At 40.1% G+C, this 18,547-nt stretch overlaps 1 protein-coding gene across 1 annotated transcript in view; it reads left to right on the top strand.

The window, feature by feature from the left end:
* Nucleotides 1-18,547, top strand: part of malrd1 (MAM and LDL receptor class A domain containing 1) — a 71,759-nt gene that overhangs the window by 36,489 nt on the left and 16,723 nt on the right. Inside the window, exons 19-21 of the mRNA XM_080306056.1 lie at nucleotides 4,507-4,752; nucleotides 9,004-9,161; nucleotides 17,562-17,742. Of these exons, the coding sequence (XP_080162182.1) occupies nucleotides 4,507-4,752; nucleotides 9,004-9,161; nucleotides 17,562-17,742 (585 nt within the window). The remainder of the gene's footprint in view (nucleotides 1-4,506; nucleotides 4,753-9,003; nucleotides 9,162-17,561; nucleotides 17,743-18,547) is intronic.

The raw sequence follows: 18,547 nt of genomic DNA on the forward strand, positions 1-18,547 counted from the left end.
GCAGAACGGAACAGCACAGCCCCGAGTTCCCAATTAAACTATTTGGTGAATTTTCAGAAAAGATTTCACTAAGATGTCGATAACTACAGTTTTGATTACTTTCACCTTGATAGTTTGCTCATATGGGCAATCGGAGAATTAATAATGGCTCCTGGGTTATTATAACACCACCTTCATTTGGAGGTGAAAACTGGAGTTGATGAGGACTGGATTAAAATGAGCTCAAAAGCTCAACCAATCCAGATTTAGAGCTCTTGAAAATAGAGGTGTCCTATCAAACATGCTGGTTTTCTTTGGACTAACATTGTCAAACGTTGCACATTTCCATTTTTAAGCTTTTCGGTATCTTCGGTTTTCCGTTAGACACTCGTCTTAATTTAAATTACCTATATAAAACATTCCTTTCTTGTTTTTTTGAGCAATTCAACAGTAACATCCAGTTTAAGTTGGAGTTTTGCTGATATAAAAAAATAAGATGTTTTGAACTAAAACGAACAATCTAAGGAGAAATGCTCTGAAACGTTTGCTCACCTCGGGGCTGAAGCTCTGACCAAAGCGAACCCATCATAGTTTGAATTTTAGACTAGGGAGATGTTCAGCATGTAGAGGTTCCTCTGCATCCCTTGCATTTTTTATGAGCGAACCCTTTAAAAGGCAAGAGAAAACAACAAGAGCTGATTTATCGGCATTGTCACTGTGGCTATAATTGGCCTATTAAACGTACTGCCTTTCCGATGCAGCTGATGTCGAGGGAGAAGAGAAAATCTGATTGCCTGTGCGCAGAAAGGGATAAAAACTGTGAAGCTCCCTGTCATTTTGAGCTGTAGAGGGTTTGTATCCAGCTGCATGGTGATGTGCAGGATTATCCTTACAGCTGTCTCTTTCTCTTACCTCTCTCTTCGTTTCACTGTCTGTTTGCATTCGTCTCTTTCGGTGCCTACAGTGAATAGCTGTGCTCCAATATTAATCAGACATTATTAGAGAAGTAGTGTGGTGTCAATAAGAGTCGCTGCAGGTTTGCATGCTAATGATGCTTACCTTCAGCTTACTCCATTGCTCTGCTTGGTGATTTTTCTCATACTGTTGAGACTTAGAGGAAACTTTTATATATCCATCTTGAGCATGCAGCTCATTTTATATAGTTTCCTCTCATTATGATGGTTTTAAAAAAGTGCATGCGTTTTAGGTTTATTTAGAATAGAATAGAATTCAACTTTATTGTCATTGCACATGTCACAAGTACAAGGCAACGAAATGCAGTTTGCATCCATCCAGAAGTGCTTTAGCCATGATATAGATATATTACAAAATTTATATTAGCAATAATATAGATATATTACCGAAATGGGTCTGTTATAGGTATGAGGGTACAAAAATGGGTCTATTATGGGTATGTTACAATGTACACGGTATGAAGGTATGTTATGAATATGCTATAACTATAAGTATGTACAGGCTGTAGTGGGTATACAAGCTATGTACAGGCTATGAACAGGATATAAATATAAAGCTATAGAAATATGCAAGTTATAAACAGTTGTAAACAGTTGTAGAATTATAATTATCGTATTGTACAGAATGATTGTTTATACAGAATTATGCAGTAGTGCAGTTAAGATAAGTGAAATATGTGGCTACTTTATTTATTTAGCTTGTCTAAAATTATTTCATTTAAACTTGAGAAGGTCACTCATCCTTTCAGACTGAACGTCTATGTATGCTGGAATGGGAATCTATTCTGCTTTTAATTATTTTCATAGATATTAATTACACTGGTAGACACTTAAAAGTGGTCGTCTGACACTCTGTGTTGGCCTTGTGACACTCTGGTTGCTACCGTTCGCCCTCTGGCAGCTGGTATAGGCTCCAGTTCCTCTTGCAGCACTGAGTCATATAAGTGGAAGAAAATGCATGGAAAGGTTTACAGTTTACACTATGCAATATATGTTAAGGGCTTAAACATAGGCCATAAGGAGCTGAAATCCAGTGCATAGGACTACTAGTTTGAGACATATAGCAAAATTAAAAGGGTCAGAAGATGCTTTTTTCCCCCTTTAAACATGACAGGATAATTTTCTGAAAGAAGGAGGAAGAAGCAAATAAAGTAGTGTGAAAACAGGAAAGAAAGGCATTGTAAAGAACACGGTGATATGAAGTGTTTCTTGAAGGTTAAGTCAGGGAGTATCACCGCTGCCCTGACAGTGAGGTGAGTCCAAGTGGCCATTAATGAGACAAGAGGGAGAAGACTTGAAACAGAAACCTTTTCTCTTTGTGTCTCAGCAGCTGCAGGCTGCAGAGGACGTACAGTAATATTGATGAGAGCAGAGACAGCAGGAACTGTAATTATATACTGCTGTTCCCTCGGGAGCTTTTTCTTCCACAGCTTCAATCTATATAAAACCATCACACGATGGAGCAGAAAGACCGACCGCTTTTACTCTCCACTTGCACTTGTTTTATAGCTCTGCCTGGAAAAAATACCCAACACACATGAATAATGTTAACGTGGAGTTCTTCGTTTGCATCTGTAGACTGCATGTAAATGTGAGCGTGTGTAAAGGAGAGACAGAACAAAATGCAAATCAGATTTGAGCCGATCTTCTTCTTCAAGTCACTATTGTGTTGAACTTGCAATAGAACTGGGAAAATACAAGTCAAATAAGTTTTCCATTAAAATCCTTTAGTAAAGCAGTGAAAGCGAAACTTTTTAATATTTTTTGTGGCTCTTTCTGTAAAAGATAAAAGCTGCAAACTGGAACATTTAAGGTCATCTACTCTTTAATACTTGTGCAGTCAAGTAAGTGGCTGTGTGCAATGTTCGTATTATGGAAATTCATTTATAAAGGTCCACATTTTACAGTAAAGTGTTTCTAATTAACAATAAATGTTATAAATATTTTAGATAAAAACAGGACAGTTTTCCAGTGAATTATCTGAAACCTGGGTGTCCTTCTATATTCAATAAACCTTCAATAAACTTCCTATCCTGAAATAATTCACTGGGATTTAAACTTTAATGTTGAACCTGAATGACATTGCTGCACAAGGGGGCAGCATACCGCTCAAGGCGCCTGCCCACATACTGTATGTAAGTAAGGACAGGAGCAGCCTGGTGAGAAGGTCACATTGCCAGCAGCCTTCGAGCTCTTTGAGTTATCCAAGTAACAAGATATAAGCAGGAATTAATGAGGACAAATGAATTAGTGTGCATTCACAGGAGCAGAGCGGTAGCTACTCCTGTGGGTTTAGCAGTATGCTGTTAGCTGATCTTTGAAATAAATCCACCTACAGGCTCAGTACGTAGCAGAGCAGCTGGGAGCTGTGGCTTCCTGGCTTCCTATATGCCTTTGTGGGGCACATTGCTTCTGGTCCTGTGCATCTGAAGAGGAACAAAGGATTAGGAAGGACTTATACCCCTTTCTCTCCTTTAATTACAAGGACCGCCCCTCTTCATCACGCCTCATCTCTCTTTGTAACACTCCCTTAAGCTAAGCACTGACCCCACTGGAATGTTTGGCTCCAAAAGAAGCAGATTCCAGCCTTCTCCAGCCACCAGATCATACAGTGTTTCATTCTTATAGCCCCATGCCCTTTTGTCTTCCTAAGCCTCTTAAAGAGCCCCCGATGCCACATGCAGACGGTCCCCCTCTCTTGAGTTGACTGCTTACGCTCCGAAGTTAATGCTCAACTCATGCGGTGCTGTCTAATCTGGTGAAGCACACAGTAGTTATTTTGCTGAAACTCCTTTAGGCACAACATTTTTATTGCACTTTGTAATTCATAACAGAAAAGCTGGATGTTTTAGGAAATGCACAAATTGCTTTACTTTAAATATTAACCTGCAGCAGCAGCCTGCTAGCTTTGCACATGTAAACTTCTTAAATGAACATACATAATTAACATACAGTGTCTGGAAAACAGTTTTCAGTTTTGCAAACGATATTATTTCTTGGTGAGAAGCAGTGACTTTCTGCAGTCTGGTTCTTATAACTGTTTTGTATGGATAAAACAAAAATCATATACAGTTCATATATACAGTATATATGTGATAGCAGTACAGACAAATATAAGAAGAATATGGAGATGAAGCTCGACACTGACCTTTACAGTGCGTCGATCCAGAGGTGGTGTTATTTTATGGGACGCTCAATAATAATAATAATGACAATAAATTTTATTTGTTGGCTCTTTTCAAAATACTCAAGCTGGCCTGACTCCACAAAATTAACAAGATCCACAAAAAACACAATAGCAAGAAATATTTAAAATCCCGGAATAATACATATAAAAAATATGAGTTATAGTTTATATGCTGAACAGTTTGGCTTTAACATGTGATTGAAAATGTGTAATATGGTCTGGCTGATGGAGGTGAAGTGGTAGTGAGTTCCAAAGATCCAGGACGACTGGCGACCTGTCATATATTTTAGAAAAAGCATGCTACTTTACATTTAAGAACATTCGCGTCTGAGTTGTATTTCTTTTTTTTTTTTTTTTTATTGTCAGGGTCCTGTCCTTCGGGCTTCCTGCCTTGTGAAAATGGCAGGTGTTTCGCTCCATGGCAAAGCTGTGACTTCACGGATGACTGTGACGATGGAACTGATGAGAAGCATTGTGGGACTTCGTGCACCTTTGAGAACGGACGCTGTGGGTGGAAGAGCTCCCTTGCAGATAATTTTCACTGGGTGCTGGGCACTGGGTCTGTCCAAAGCATACGGCCTCCGTATGATCACACGCTGATGAATGAGTATGGTATGAGTTTGCATTTTCTGGTACACTATGAACTCTGTACACATTTAAAGTTGTAGGATTTTTCTTTTTACCACCGTTTCTCATTAAAAAGAACGATTCTTTAATCACCGTTGCATAATTTAGCAGGTGCATCTGTGCTGTGAGTGGCTTTGTATAATCAGAATGAATGATTTTTCAAATTTTACCTGTTTGGGCCAAATGGCTCTCCACCATGTTTAATTCACGCTTTTGTAACTTTAGAGACAAAATCAATGAGTTTCTTCTCAGCATGTGAAAGCGCACCAGGTGATTTATTCAAGGCTAAAATTCCACTTTACTCTGTGCATGCCAAAAAAGCAATACACATAAATTACTTATCACTTAAGCTAATTTTTATTATGCAGTCTCCTGCATGTATCTCCTACTTTGATACTGATCCAAACCAGCACCTTGTGGCAACCCAGCAAACATGGCTAATATTATTCCCCAATCAAAACTGGACAGATGCTGATGTTTTTCCACATACCATACTGGTCCACTTAGAGCCTCAGATGATTGCAATAAGAAACAAATGCACATGATTTTGTTTTTTAATATGCCATTTCATTGTTATCTAATTTGTTTAGCAATTAGCAATGCAATTATGCCATTTGAGTTTAAATTAGCTGTCATTTGTTGCATAGCCATCACCTCCGTGCTTCCCAATGTTCCCATTATAACCCTCAGGTGAAGCTAACTGATCAGATAAGAAATGGACAGCAAAGCAGGAGATCTTTTTATTTTGTTCTAATCATTAGTTAGCACACTCGCTTGGGAAGCAAAAGATTTCTTTTTTGAATCCAGAGGTCCAAATCCCCTTGGGGTTACTTCATGAAGAGCATCTGGTGAAACACTGCTAAATAAAATAAAAAAATGCAGAGCTTCTGACAGCATCTTTTTTTTTATTAAAAGGATAATGCATAGCAAATCTTGCACACAAACCTTCCTTTACTAAGAAGTCCAAGACGCCTGCTCGATGTGAACTTGCATTTAGAAACTATTTTTAAAAGTCAGATTGTGTGCAGGGAAGGGATTCCCAGGATGGCTGCAGCCTTTCCAGCCTCCACAAAAAGTAAAACAGCTCAAGGAATGCAACAAAAAGGCAGATACCTTGACCCGGCCTGCAAACTTTCCAGACCCTGATCTTATCGAGCGTTTGTGTGCCCTGACTGATCCATGGAGGCAGGGACGTGCAGAGAGGTTTAAAGGGGCGGGTGCTCAAAGTTAAAAAGGGGCACATTGAACCAGGCTGAATAACAACAACACACATTCATCAAGAATCTAATATGGGAAGGGCGGGGCTGTGTTGATCTGAGACTGTAGACATTAAAAAGTCCACAGGAGAGATGGTAGCTGATTAAACAAGTGTCATGAGATAATAACAAAATGCAAAGATTGGTGACAGCGCTTGGAACCATAAGGCAACAAAAAACTGTGACATAAACTCGGCTCTGCCTGTGAATCACTCTTTGCTTCTCTTCTTCCTTCCTTCCCATCATTTCATATATCACTCTCCACTTGCTGTCCATCTGAGAACAAGGCACAACTTGCTATTGCAATAAACTATAATCTAATTATCCACACCTAACAACTCTTGCACTTAATCTATAATAAAATGATGACAGAAAAATGTTATAGCCCTGCCTTTAGTAGCCTCATACAGCGCCTACTGTTTCCTCCTCATGTCCTTACCAGCCATGTCTGCACAATGTTATATCATGAGTAATATTTTTTTTAAATCCAGCTAAATAAAACACACACATGCACACACAGTGACATTTTAGACCTTCTTCAGAATACTGTATATACTATGGGCATCATGGTGCTGATCCAGAATCCTTACATTATTATTTATTACTAGAGCTACAATAATAAAGCAATGAGGAGGGGGAAGTAATAAATATGAAATAATGTATTTATGATGATTCCATTTGTTTCACTATCCACTCTGTGCAGGGCAAAGCTTATTACATGTTTAAACTGTAGAGATACAATCATTTTACTGCTGTAAAATCCAACTTTTGTCTTATTTAAAATATAAATCTAATATAATCTGCTTCTTAATGTATGTTTTTTAAAATACAGCTTGTGTTTTTTAATATATTATAATTATAATAATTATTATGTGGACATGCATATTAGATCGTTTTTTAGTGAAATATAATCCCTCCAGAAAGGCAGGAAATGCCCAGAAACTTACTTTAAAACTAAATATGTTCTAAATACTTTAAAACTAAATATGTTCCCTAAAACGGGGACAGAGCTACAGACCCATGACAGCCTTACACAGGTAGCCAGCAGCTATGACCAGCACTACTTGTGCAGTTAATAAAAGGACAGGTAATGTTTGTCGCGCTGTTGCACACACAGCACGCTCGTTTGTTTCAGTTCGTCAGTTGCAACAAGACAACTTACCAACGTGTACGTAATAAGCTAATACTCCTGTGTGCTACACACTACAGTGTACGCTGTACACCTACTTACTGGTTGTGTCGCATCAGTCTGTGTCTCTGAGTTAACTTGTGTTTCTCCTACAGCTCCGGACCGCAAAAAATGCGCGTGCTCTTTGTGAGCTCGTTCCCGGCTCGTAACCAGCGCGTTCTGCCGTCGAGGGCGATCATTGGTTAATAGTGATCATGTGACTGATGCAAGCCAGATCCTTTTATTTAGCAAAACTGTGATTAATAGTTAAATATTATTGTTGAGGGGCACAGACAGGACTCCGCACGCACACACACATAAAAAAATAAATAAAAAAATTTTAAAAGTTGCCTCAACAAAAGGGCACTTTGGGCACTCATCAGGAAAGGGGCGGGTGCTCAAGCCCCTCTAGCCCCCCCCTCTGCACGTCCCTGCATGGAGGTCACATCCCCAAACAAACTTAACCCAAAAGATGTGCTGCAAACATTACAGTGACTGCAGGACACTCCTGTCAGAGGTCTCATGTCCACACCCATTTGCTCTTAAGGATGTGCAAAAGATTTCAAATGTGACACGAGCTGCTGTTGAAGCTAAGTCTGCTAGCTTGCTGGCTGACCCCCGTGCGTGCTGTGTCATGCACACGTAACATGCCGCACTTTCCTCATGTCATTTACCAAACACACCCTCAAATTAGGATTTAACATCTGCCGATTTCCCATCTCCCTCTCTTTGGCATGTCAGCGCTCCTGTCCTGCATCGCCAGCATCCTCCTGCAAGCTCTGGGGGCAACTTTTCCCATCACTCTCCAATTTCTATGTGTAAGATATGTGCAGGGAGTGATGAGCTCAGAGACATATCTGTTGCTTTAATAAATCATTTCAAACCTTGCCAAACAGAATAACAGTCACAGCAAGTGTGGGTAAATACTACAGGAAACACTTGCTAAACAGCTTTTCTGTGAAGAAACAAAACAAAAAGCTTTTTCTGAGTCAGTTTACTGTGCAGCCAGACAAATAATGTTCTAATAAAGAAGTCAGTCAGCAATAACAGCCGTAACCAGACAACAACAGAGCAGAGAAAAGGGAGTTTGTTACAGAGGACGAGGAGGAGGAGGAGGAGGAGGAGAAGAAGAATACCCTGCTGTGGCTTCTTCTCCCATTACTTTGTTATCTGCAAAAACACCAAAAATGAGGATGTCTTGCAGAGGCATTCATGTTTATTGCAAACTGTGGTGAGAAATATATTACATTCCCACTAAGTGCTTCACAGTGAAAGTCTTAATACAGTTCTGATCTAGCTGTGGGAACACCAGATTACATGCTGCATCATTTCTTGAAAAGCCAACTTAAAACCGACTGGTGGTCGACTGAATCTTAATATTCTGCTGAAAAATGTAGACCATAAAAAATTGAGTTTGATTCCATGAAAATCAGAAGAATTATATCTAAACTTTAAGTGTGTTGCCATAGACTACAAAAAAACCCGATGTAAGATTATTATTATTAATGTCGCTAATGCTGAGTGCAAAGAAGATACACTTTCTTTATTTCTCATTCATTCATTTTCCTACTTTCTCCTTTCTCTACTTGGCTGAAAAAGTTTGAGTGCTCCCCTGTGCCAAAGGCAGTGAGACATTAGAAGATGTGTCAGAGATTACCCCGTAACTCTTGGCCCTCCTTCCCCCAACACGTTTTGTGACCTTCATGTGATTTGTCAGAGCCACCAGTGCAGAGATAGTTTTCAACCTCTGTGCTCACTTGCTGGCTCAGTGTCTTTCTCCTTCATCACTTTCCCTCATTTCTCTCCCTTTAGGGCATTTTGTCTATTTGGAAGCAACACCAGTGGGACTGAAAGGCGATAAAGCTCATATTAGAAGCTCTGTGTGGAAAGAGTCTAGCGCCATCTGCAAGCTCTCCTTCTGGTACTACATTTCCCACAAGGCCTCGGGAAGCATCCGGCTTCTGATCAAGGTAATGCATCTGCATATAGACAGAAATGACATCAAATTAGTGCAGCTGTATCGTGGTGTCTGTATTTGTAAAAAAGACAGGAGGTGTTTGATCTATAGAGGGAGGTTGTAGTTGGTTCTGAGCATCTAGATTCTCTCTTTGGCAGCTTGCAGTTCTTCTTACCCATCAAGTTTCTGTACACATGGCTGATTCTGAGGGATTAAAATTTCTATTTGGACTTTTCTGCCATATAAACTCTGGTGGGTTTGGCCTCCATCCTCTAGTCTATTTACTCTAAACTTTATTTCACTTTATCAGGTATGACTCAAGCAGAAGGTGCTGCTGCTGTGCTTGACAAGATTCATTCCTCTGCAGGAAGGTGTAGCGGATCATTTTTCTGCATGTGTGGCACTTCAGGAACTTTTTATGCCATCTGCAACAAAAATGCTAATATAAATGTATTTAGTTATTTATTTGTAGTACCTCCTTTTTCAAACATTTACATATCATTGCTCATGCAAAATAAAAGGCTGTTCAAGTTCATTTCAAGGAGGATCCACATTCAAACACACATGGCAGACAGATTTTGGTAGGAAGCTGAAAGAAAGAAAGCAAAGCAAAAAAAAAAAAAAAAAAAAATACCCAACCAAACAAAACATCCAAAGAGAAAAGCCATCTAATGGGAGCAATAACTGAACCAGAGCAACTACGAAGCCCTGAAAAAAATTACACACTCCAGAGAGCAGGGTAATAAGGAACAAGAGCAGGCAATCGCAAGAGCACCAGAAAGAGGAATAAAACACCCTAATACGCACAGGGAAAGTGATTACACAAATAAAACAGGAAATGACTGCCAAAAAAATGGCACAATACTGGAATACATACGCAGAGGAAACACGTAGAGGAAACAATTAAAAACTCAGGCAGGGGTAAACAACATCAGCAACGGGAAAAACAAAACACAAGAAACATGAAGAGAGAAACAGAAGAAAAGCAAACTGTGGCTTATGCCTGTCTCTGACATGTTTCTGCTACTTTAACTTTTAATTATAAAAATATAAACATACAAACACATTTGAGGTGTCTTTAGAAAATAAAAAACACTGCTAAGACCCTATGGGAATGTGGTGAAATTTGTGTATATTGTGTATGTGTGCCTGTTGTTTCTATATAGTTCTTTCTAATGGTAATTTTAAAAACCTACTTTTATCCCTTGCTGTTTGTTTCATTGTTCTTCATTTGTGAACAAAAACTAAAACACATTGAATGATTGTGGCTGCACATTAACAAAAAAACAACCTCGTTATGTTACTCATTCACTGATCACATGCTTGGATGGACACGTTACACTTACTGATGCTGTTTTTGTCTCAATCATTAGATAAATAGTCTTTGCTATTGATTGTACATTAAAGCCTGCTGTAGACTGGATACTGCTATCATGATGGGATTTGCCCAGTCCCCCAGTCATCCAGCCGGCTGTTGGATTGATTATGAGGCTCTCCGAGAGGCAGGAGATGATAAATGCATGTGGACTATTTTTAAATGTGCACCCTCTTTCACATATGGGTTGAAAATGTAAAATTTGGCCTTTTAAAGAAGGTCAGCTCTGTGCTTTAAAATGAGGTGCTGGACTCATTTACACTTAGAGACACAGACGTAGTGGGTGGAGAGTTCAGAGGCCCTCTGTGTGTGTTTGTGTGTTGGTGGGTGTCTCTGTGTGTGTGAGGGAGAGAGACAGGCAGATAAAGTGTAAATATAGTGTATACTATGCATCTTTAAAGGGTGACTGAACAACAAAAAAGCTTATGATAATAAGAGTGAAAGGGAGGGGATTGTATTTACATGGCAAGCCTCCCCCCATCCCATGAAGTTCACAAGGGGCTCAACAGGCGGCTCTATTTATATCACCAGCCGTGTGAACTGCTTCTTTTAGTCATTAGTCATCACACTAATGAAGTGTCTGTCCTCAGCAGCAGAGCAAACTGAATAAAGATGGGGTGTAAGAGTGAGTTAAGTAGCATTAATGTACCTGCCAATCTTCAAACTTCCAGCAACACTCCTTCTAATGTGTCTACATCCATTTATGTATGTATGTATACATGCATTCTCCTATGAGATGATGGATGATGTCCTAGAGGATCTCCTCCGAGATAGGACCAGGGCATCACTGATCTCCTGGACAGTCGGAGGTGCAACCTGGCAGTATCGGAAGGACTGAAATATATAATGTCCCAGAGTTGCTCAAGCATTTTATCCTGATATCTAATTGCAGTTAGGGTGTAGAGGTCTGTGTGCACCTCTGTTTCTCATTGTTTGGTCAAAGGCAATCACACCAGTGGCCTGGTGGAGGTCATTCTATAGCTTTAGCAGTGCTCATCCTGTTCTTTCTTGCACAATGAAGCAGATAACAGTCCCTCTAATTGGCCTATACAGACCTGTAGTAACCGCTTGTCTCCATGCTTCTCAGACTGAACTGGGAAATACAAAAAACCTTTTGGCAATGACACATGTTGATGTGCAGTCCTAGGCCAACTCCTCCAGATGCACATATTGCCTCGTGCTACCGGTGGTAACACTGACCTTAGCCACTTCCTAGTGGGCGGGGCTTAGAGGGAGATAGAAACTACAGAAGGAGAGTCCCCTGTTTACAAAGTCGGGCCTTTTTTTCTTAATTTTTGCCTTGTGCAACTTTAAAGTTTAAACATTTGCAACTTTTTGAGGGGTCAGGGATGAGATGGGGCAATTAAAGTTTGGTGAAAAAAAGTCTGGAACAGAATTAAAACAGAAATGGGACTATGCTAACAAAGGAAAATAATGTAATTCGTATTTTTCGTTATACCCCATTTCCTTGGCTGTCTCAGCAGTATAAAAGTTTCATCTTGGAGAGATGAACTCGTCCTCTTTTCATGGAAGAAATATTTTACTTTCCCTGCCGTGTATTTTTCATAATAGGCTGTTTGTTTGCCTTACTGACTGATGCACTTTGAGTCAGCCTACCATAACGATGACAGCAAAATTACTACATAGCTAGCTGTTCGCTCATATGGTGTTGTGGGTTCAGATGCAGCCTGCGATTATGGTGAGCCAAACATCTGGCGGTCAGCCACAGAGAGGACGTTCTGCTCGAGTAAAATATAGCATGACGAGGCTAATCATTTGTGCGTGTTTCTCGTCACGGAAACAATATGCAAATCTGTCCCTGGTGAAACATGGAAATATTTTTTTAAGTAAGGAAAGACTGAGTGTAAAGAAAAAAAACTTGTGATTTGACTAAAAGGTAAGTTGACAGAAAACAGCTGCCAGCAGTTTCATAAAATGAAAAAGCCATGAATACAAATTGGATTTTAGTTTTGTGGAACATTCAGTATACGGTTAAGACGTCAAGGATTTCACAGTTTCAATAAAAGAAGCTTTTTGTTGCGAGCACAACTTTGTTTCTTTCTTCTGTTTCTTGCATCCTGACTTTTACTGAGGGATAATAAAAAGAAATTATGCAAATGTATATCCTCTCTTCACTTTGAGCAAACCGAATTGGCGGCTTGCGCTGCCTTGTCTGCAAGCTCAGGAAATGAAGCTTCAAATTGATCGAATAAATGCCTCGACTGATATGCCACCCAGGCATCAAATGTGAGCTACGTATGCCTGTAACGCACGCTCGTCACTCGCTCTCTGGCTGCTTTTATGGATTGGGCCTTTACTCCGTGGCATAAATCTGGATAAGTCCTGCTGCAACGCTGCCTATTAATGTACGCTCTACTCTCACAGTAACAAGATTATTTCAAGCCAGGGCTTCACTGGCATAAAGAGAGAAGACAGTCTGTGCAAGCCTCACCCAAGGGTGCATTTTAATAGGCTTTCCAACCGCAGAGTAGAAAGTGACATTGCTTGTCCTCTGCGTTTGAGTATATTACACCAGGTTTCCTTTCACTGCAGTCGAGCCTCTGGTCACATATTGCCACCTCAAGTGTAGCATGTTTGCTGCTTTATTTTGTTAGGGGTGGTGTTTATTTCACACTCCTGCGACTCATTCCCCACTGCAGCACTGCCCTTAAAACTGAATAATTATGTGACGCTATAGACCTGCAGTTTTCCCATCACCTTTACAAAGAGCAGAGGACGAGGAAGCCGTCGTAAATTATTAGAGCTACAGCAGTATTAATATCAGACTCATGAGCTTCTGCAGAATAGGTAGTTAAATCTATATGCACCCCCATTAATGCTCTTCTCCGTACTGACCTGAACCTAAGATTGAGTTGCAACTATAACTGATATCCTAGAGGCAGAACAAAGCAGAATATACAATACTATGCAAAAGGCTTTATATATACATATATATACATAGAGAGATAGAGAGGTAGATGGATACATATATAGAGATATAGATATATATAAATTTTTCTAGGAAAATGGGAACCATTTATTCAAGGACTGTATTCTTCATGGTGTGTAGTGTGTCCTAATATAGCCAATGACTAACAGCTCTTCTGGATTCATCTTGTTGGTGAAAAATACAATTTTATCTATTCCAAACTGGCTTATTTTTGGTATTTTTCAAAGATTTAGCTGAAAAATAAAGAAAACTAATTATATGTTTTCATGGTTGCTGTAACAAAGTGCCTAAAAATACCAAAAATTGGTTCTTTGCTAAGTTGTATATACATAATACTGGTTCATCCCTTTAAATGATTCATCAGGTCAGTGTTAAGATAAGATAAGATAAGATAACTCTTTATTGTCATTGCACAGTCATACATAGTACAGTAGTACAATGAAATTGGAAAAACTGTCCTACGTCGGCACTACATATAACACAACACGACACGATGTGACACATCACAACGTAACAAACAACACAACACAGTATATTAACTTAGTATAAAAAAGAAGAATAAGTGTATGTGTATTGCACACTGTTATTATTGCACATTAATTATTATTGCACCTTGTTATAAATATAAATATTATTGTTATCGTTTTAAACATTGTTACCTCCCCCTAAAAAGTCCAGGGAGGTATCCAGTCCGGTCAGCTATTTACATTGATCAGGGCTATTGCCCTGTTGTAAAAGCTGTCCTTGAGTCTATTTGTTCGGGACCTCAGCAGCCTGAACCTCCTGCCAGACGGCAGCAGCTTAAACACCCGGTGTCCTGGGTGTGTGCAGTCCCGTAGGATGCTGCGTGCCCTCTTGAGACAGCGAGTGCTGTACAGGTCCTTCAGGGAGGGAAGAGGATGTCCAATGATTTTTTTGGGCCATGTTGATGACCCTCTGGAGTGCCTTTCTGTGTGCTGTGGTGCAGCTGGAGAACCACACACCGATGCAATATATCAGCACACTTTCAATGGAGCAGCGGTAGAAGACGGTCAGCAGCTCCTTCTTCAGGTCCATTTTTCTGAGGATTCTCAGAAAGTGGAGACGCTGTTGGGCCTTCTTTAAGACCGCAGAGGTGTTAGAGCTCCATTGGAGGTCTGTGTCTATGTGCACACCCAGAAACTTGAAACTGGAGACCCTTTCCACGCACTCGCCGTTGATGCTGACAGGCTGCAGCTCGGACTTCCTCCTTCTGAAGTCAACTACCAGTTCTTTTGTTTTGGTGGTATTGAGGTCCAGGTTGTTGTCTGCACACCAATCTGACAGCCTCTGAACTTCAGCTCTGTATGCAGTCTCATCTCCCCCTGAGATGAGCCCCACCACAGTGGTATCATCTGCAAACTTGATGACTGTGTTGTCTGGGTGGGAACTAACACAGTCATGTGTGTACAGAGTGTACAGTAGGGGACTCAGTACACAGCCTTGTGGAGAGCCGGTGTTGAGGCTGAGGGCTGAGGAAAGATGAGGCCCCACTCTAACTCTCTGTACACGGTCTGAGAGGAAGTCTCTGATCCAGCGGCAGGTGGTGGAAGGAAGTCCAATTTCCAGCAGTTTATCTATTAGTCTGTCCGGGAGTATCGTATTGAAAGCAGAGCTAAAGTCAACAAAGAGCAGCCTGGCGTAACGGCCCTGCACTTCCAGGTGAGAGATGGTGGTGTGGAGCGTTGTAGCAATAAGTGGCTCAACAAACAAATAAAAAACATCCATCCATCCATCTTCTTCCGTTTATCCGGGGCCGGGTCGTGGGGGCAGCAGCCTAAGCAGAGAAGCCCAGACCTCCCTCTCCCCAGCCACCTCCTCCAGCTTCTCCAGGGGAACACCAAGGCCTTTCCAACCTCAGCTGGCTCCTTTTGATGTGAAGGAGCAGCGGCTCTACTCTGAGCCCCTCCCAGATGGCTGAACTTCTCACCCTATCTCTGAGGGAGAGTCCAGCCACCCTTCGGAGGAAGCTCATTTCTGCCGCTTTTATCCACGATCTCGTTCTTTCGGTCACTACCATAGGTGAGGGTAGGGATGTAGATCGACCGGTAAATTGAGAGCTTCGCTTTTACACTTAGCTCTCTCTTCACCATGACCTTGGGGAGGTTCAAGGACTGGACAGAAAAGGAGTAAAAAAGTAGATCAAAGAAAAAGAGAAACTTTGAAAGACCTTCGGAAGGTCTGGAGAAGTGCTGCTGTATAAGTTTTGCTCAGTACCTTATAGATGTTTGGGTATTTTTCTTAAAAGTTGTACAAAGTCAGTCTTGATCCATACTGGCTCAGTTTGCCAACAATTAGCTGCCATTTCTTACACTTCATTCTTATTCTTGGCTCAATGCTTTTGCAGATCTAACCCCATCAGAGACTCTTCAGCTACACCAACTCCAAGCGGTTCCACATTCTTTCAATAAAAAAGTTTTAAAAGTGGCCATGTGCTGCTATTTATTGTAGATGGGCGAGTTATTCAGACACGCTGTTGCCAACCTAAACACTTATACCAAATCCCTGATGACGTTACACAGTTTGAAAACATTTCTGATAAACCAAGCATGTCATTTTTGTCTTGCTAGCCCACAGAAGCGTTCTGCTAAGCAGTCTGTTTTGCTTCATTCTGGTCCCGTTATTGAAAACAGAAAAGGTTTCAGCTAAAATCGAGTGGGGCTGGTTAGACATGCAGTCAGGGATTTGTTTCATCCCCTTTGGCTAAACAAGGAGCAACAATGTAACCATTCATCCTCAAATGAAATACTCAAATAAAAAGAAAATCTTCCACAAGCGACATACAGATGCAGATATTTTATGGGAAGGTTTTCAGCTTTAAGGGTTTCGTGTTTGAGCAAAGACGAGGATCACATTAGATGAACAAATTCAGGAAATGATCTGCAGTACTTTACTGACGTGGATCATCTGTCATAAGTACAACATTGTATACAGTAGCAAAACACAGTGTTTTATGCACCACCGCTTCTATTTAAGTAAACATTTTTTCAGGCTGAACACGGATCACACTTCTTTCTTAACCATCACAGGACCATCGTCCCCACAGTTAATGAGCCCAAAGACTTCAGGTAGTTCTATCTTTTTATTACATAATCTAGGTGAGAAATCTTTAAATAATCCCAAACATTCATGCCGAGTTTTAATTTCTCAGGATTTTTTTTTTTACTCATCTTTAATTATACTTAGTTACTTTATTTGTCTTTGTTGGCTTGACCGGAGCATGCAACAACAATTTGAAGACTTTACTTTGACATTGTACTCTTGTTGATACTTTTTGTCTTGATATATTTATTCTTTAGTTTCTCGAGTTTTGTTTTTTCTTTAATCCACTTCATCTAACATTCAGCATTACTTTTTAAAATCGGTATATGTAGAGTACGGTTCTGTTTTATCTTATCTGAACTACACTATTGTTAAAATTCCATTGCATTTTCTACTACCTTCACCATCACCTCGCTAGATCCTGTTACTCTTATGCCCAAAGTATTTTAATATGAAGTGAGAGAGCTTTATAAAAGTCCCATTGATGCTTTTGACATGACAATAAAAACCAGCGATGAGATGCCGGCTCGTCAAAAGGCACGTCCACTAAACCCAAAGTCAAATTTGCTGTTTCCAAGCTGTATTAGTCATGATTTAGTGCCTGGCAAGTACCATGGGAAAAGGCATAGTGGGCTTACAGAGGAATACACGTCAGTTTGTCTTTTAATATGTTCCATATGTGACATGAGAGAAATCTATTACTATACTCAGAAAGCAGGGTTTAAATGTGAGTCGCAGGTCTCAAGACGGGGGAATTGTTACTACAATGTTATGCTAATGCTAATGAGAGTTTAATGACTTCTCTTAGATGCCATTCCCTTTTTCTCAGCAGCAGCACTCTGTCCACATATCTGATTCAGCACGTTTTGACCAAGAAGTTCTTCACTCTCGACATGAGGCTTAAAGCTTGAAAAAAAAATTCTGACAGTAATGACTGCTGTAGCTCTTTGAAATGAGACTGCAGCACCATAGTATGTGAAATGCTACCACATGAGCCTCTTTTTGTTCATCGCTGCTCTTCTCCACAGATGGAGAATAATTTAAAGGAGGTGTGGAATCAAACGGGACATCAGGGCAATAAGTGGAACCGAGCAGAGATCCCCCTGAGGAAGCTCAGGAACTTTGAAGTCATATTTGAGGTGGTGCGCCTAAAGGACGTGAGCGGTGGAGCGGCCTTAGATGACCTGGAGTACATAGACTGTGCCCCAAGTAGGTAGCATGCACAAACAGTACACAACAAGTTTTGCATATAGACTGGACTACAATAAAATAATTATGAAAGCACTATGAAGGCAAATTTCAGGTGAAATTGGGTCACTATAAGCCCATGTTTCATACACCTGGGGAGATTAATGACAATATTACTAGCATTTCTATTACTGCTCATTTTGTCACTGATGGTTTTGCTCCAAACGATTGTTTGTTCAATATTATTATGATTACATGTCATTTTTAAATGTACATTTTTAAAAAGCTATTGATTATATAACGCTTTTGAACACTAATTTAAAATGGGTTGAACCAGCATCAAAGCATTTGTGGACTTTAATAAAAATGTAAAAGTTGTAGTGATGTAAAAATTAGTTATGTCAATTAAATGCCTGCGTACAATTATGAACGTGCAATTTTTTTTTAAAGATGCTTTTGGCAGATATATGGAAAATGACTGATAACCAGCAAATTCTAGCATGTTTAAATTGCATGTTGCTGTTAGCATTTAGCTTAAAACAAGCGACCTGGAGAAGTGATTTGGGTATGTCATCAATGGCTCTTACTTTTTTTTACTTAGTTAAATCTAGTTGGGCTGGACAGCGTATTTATATCACATATTATTTATGTACATGTATCTGCATCTGCAGTTTTCAATGGTATAGTTTACAAGTAATTTACTAATTAACTGTGAATTGCAGCCAGCAAAGGTAAATGATAAATAACGCACTGCAGGCACTATCGTAGGTGAGCAGAGGAGATAGGAAGGGTCTTTAAATTTCATTGTCCTAAAAAAAAGGAGCAG

Source organism: Astatotilapia calliptera, chromosome 9 (genome assembly GCF_964374335.1).
Source record: "Astatotilapia calliptera chromosome 9, fAstCal68.1, whole genome shotgun sequence".
Taxonomy (NCBI): domain Eukaryota; kingdom Metazoa; phylum Chordata; class Actinopteri; order Cichliformes; family Cichlidae; genus Astatotilapia; species Astatotilapia calliptera.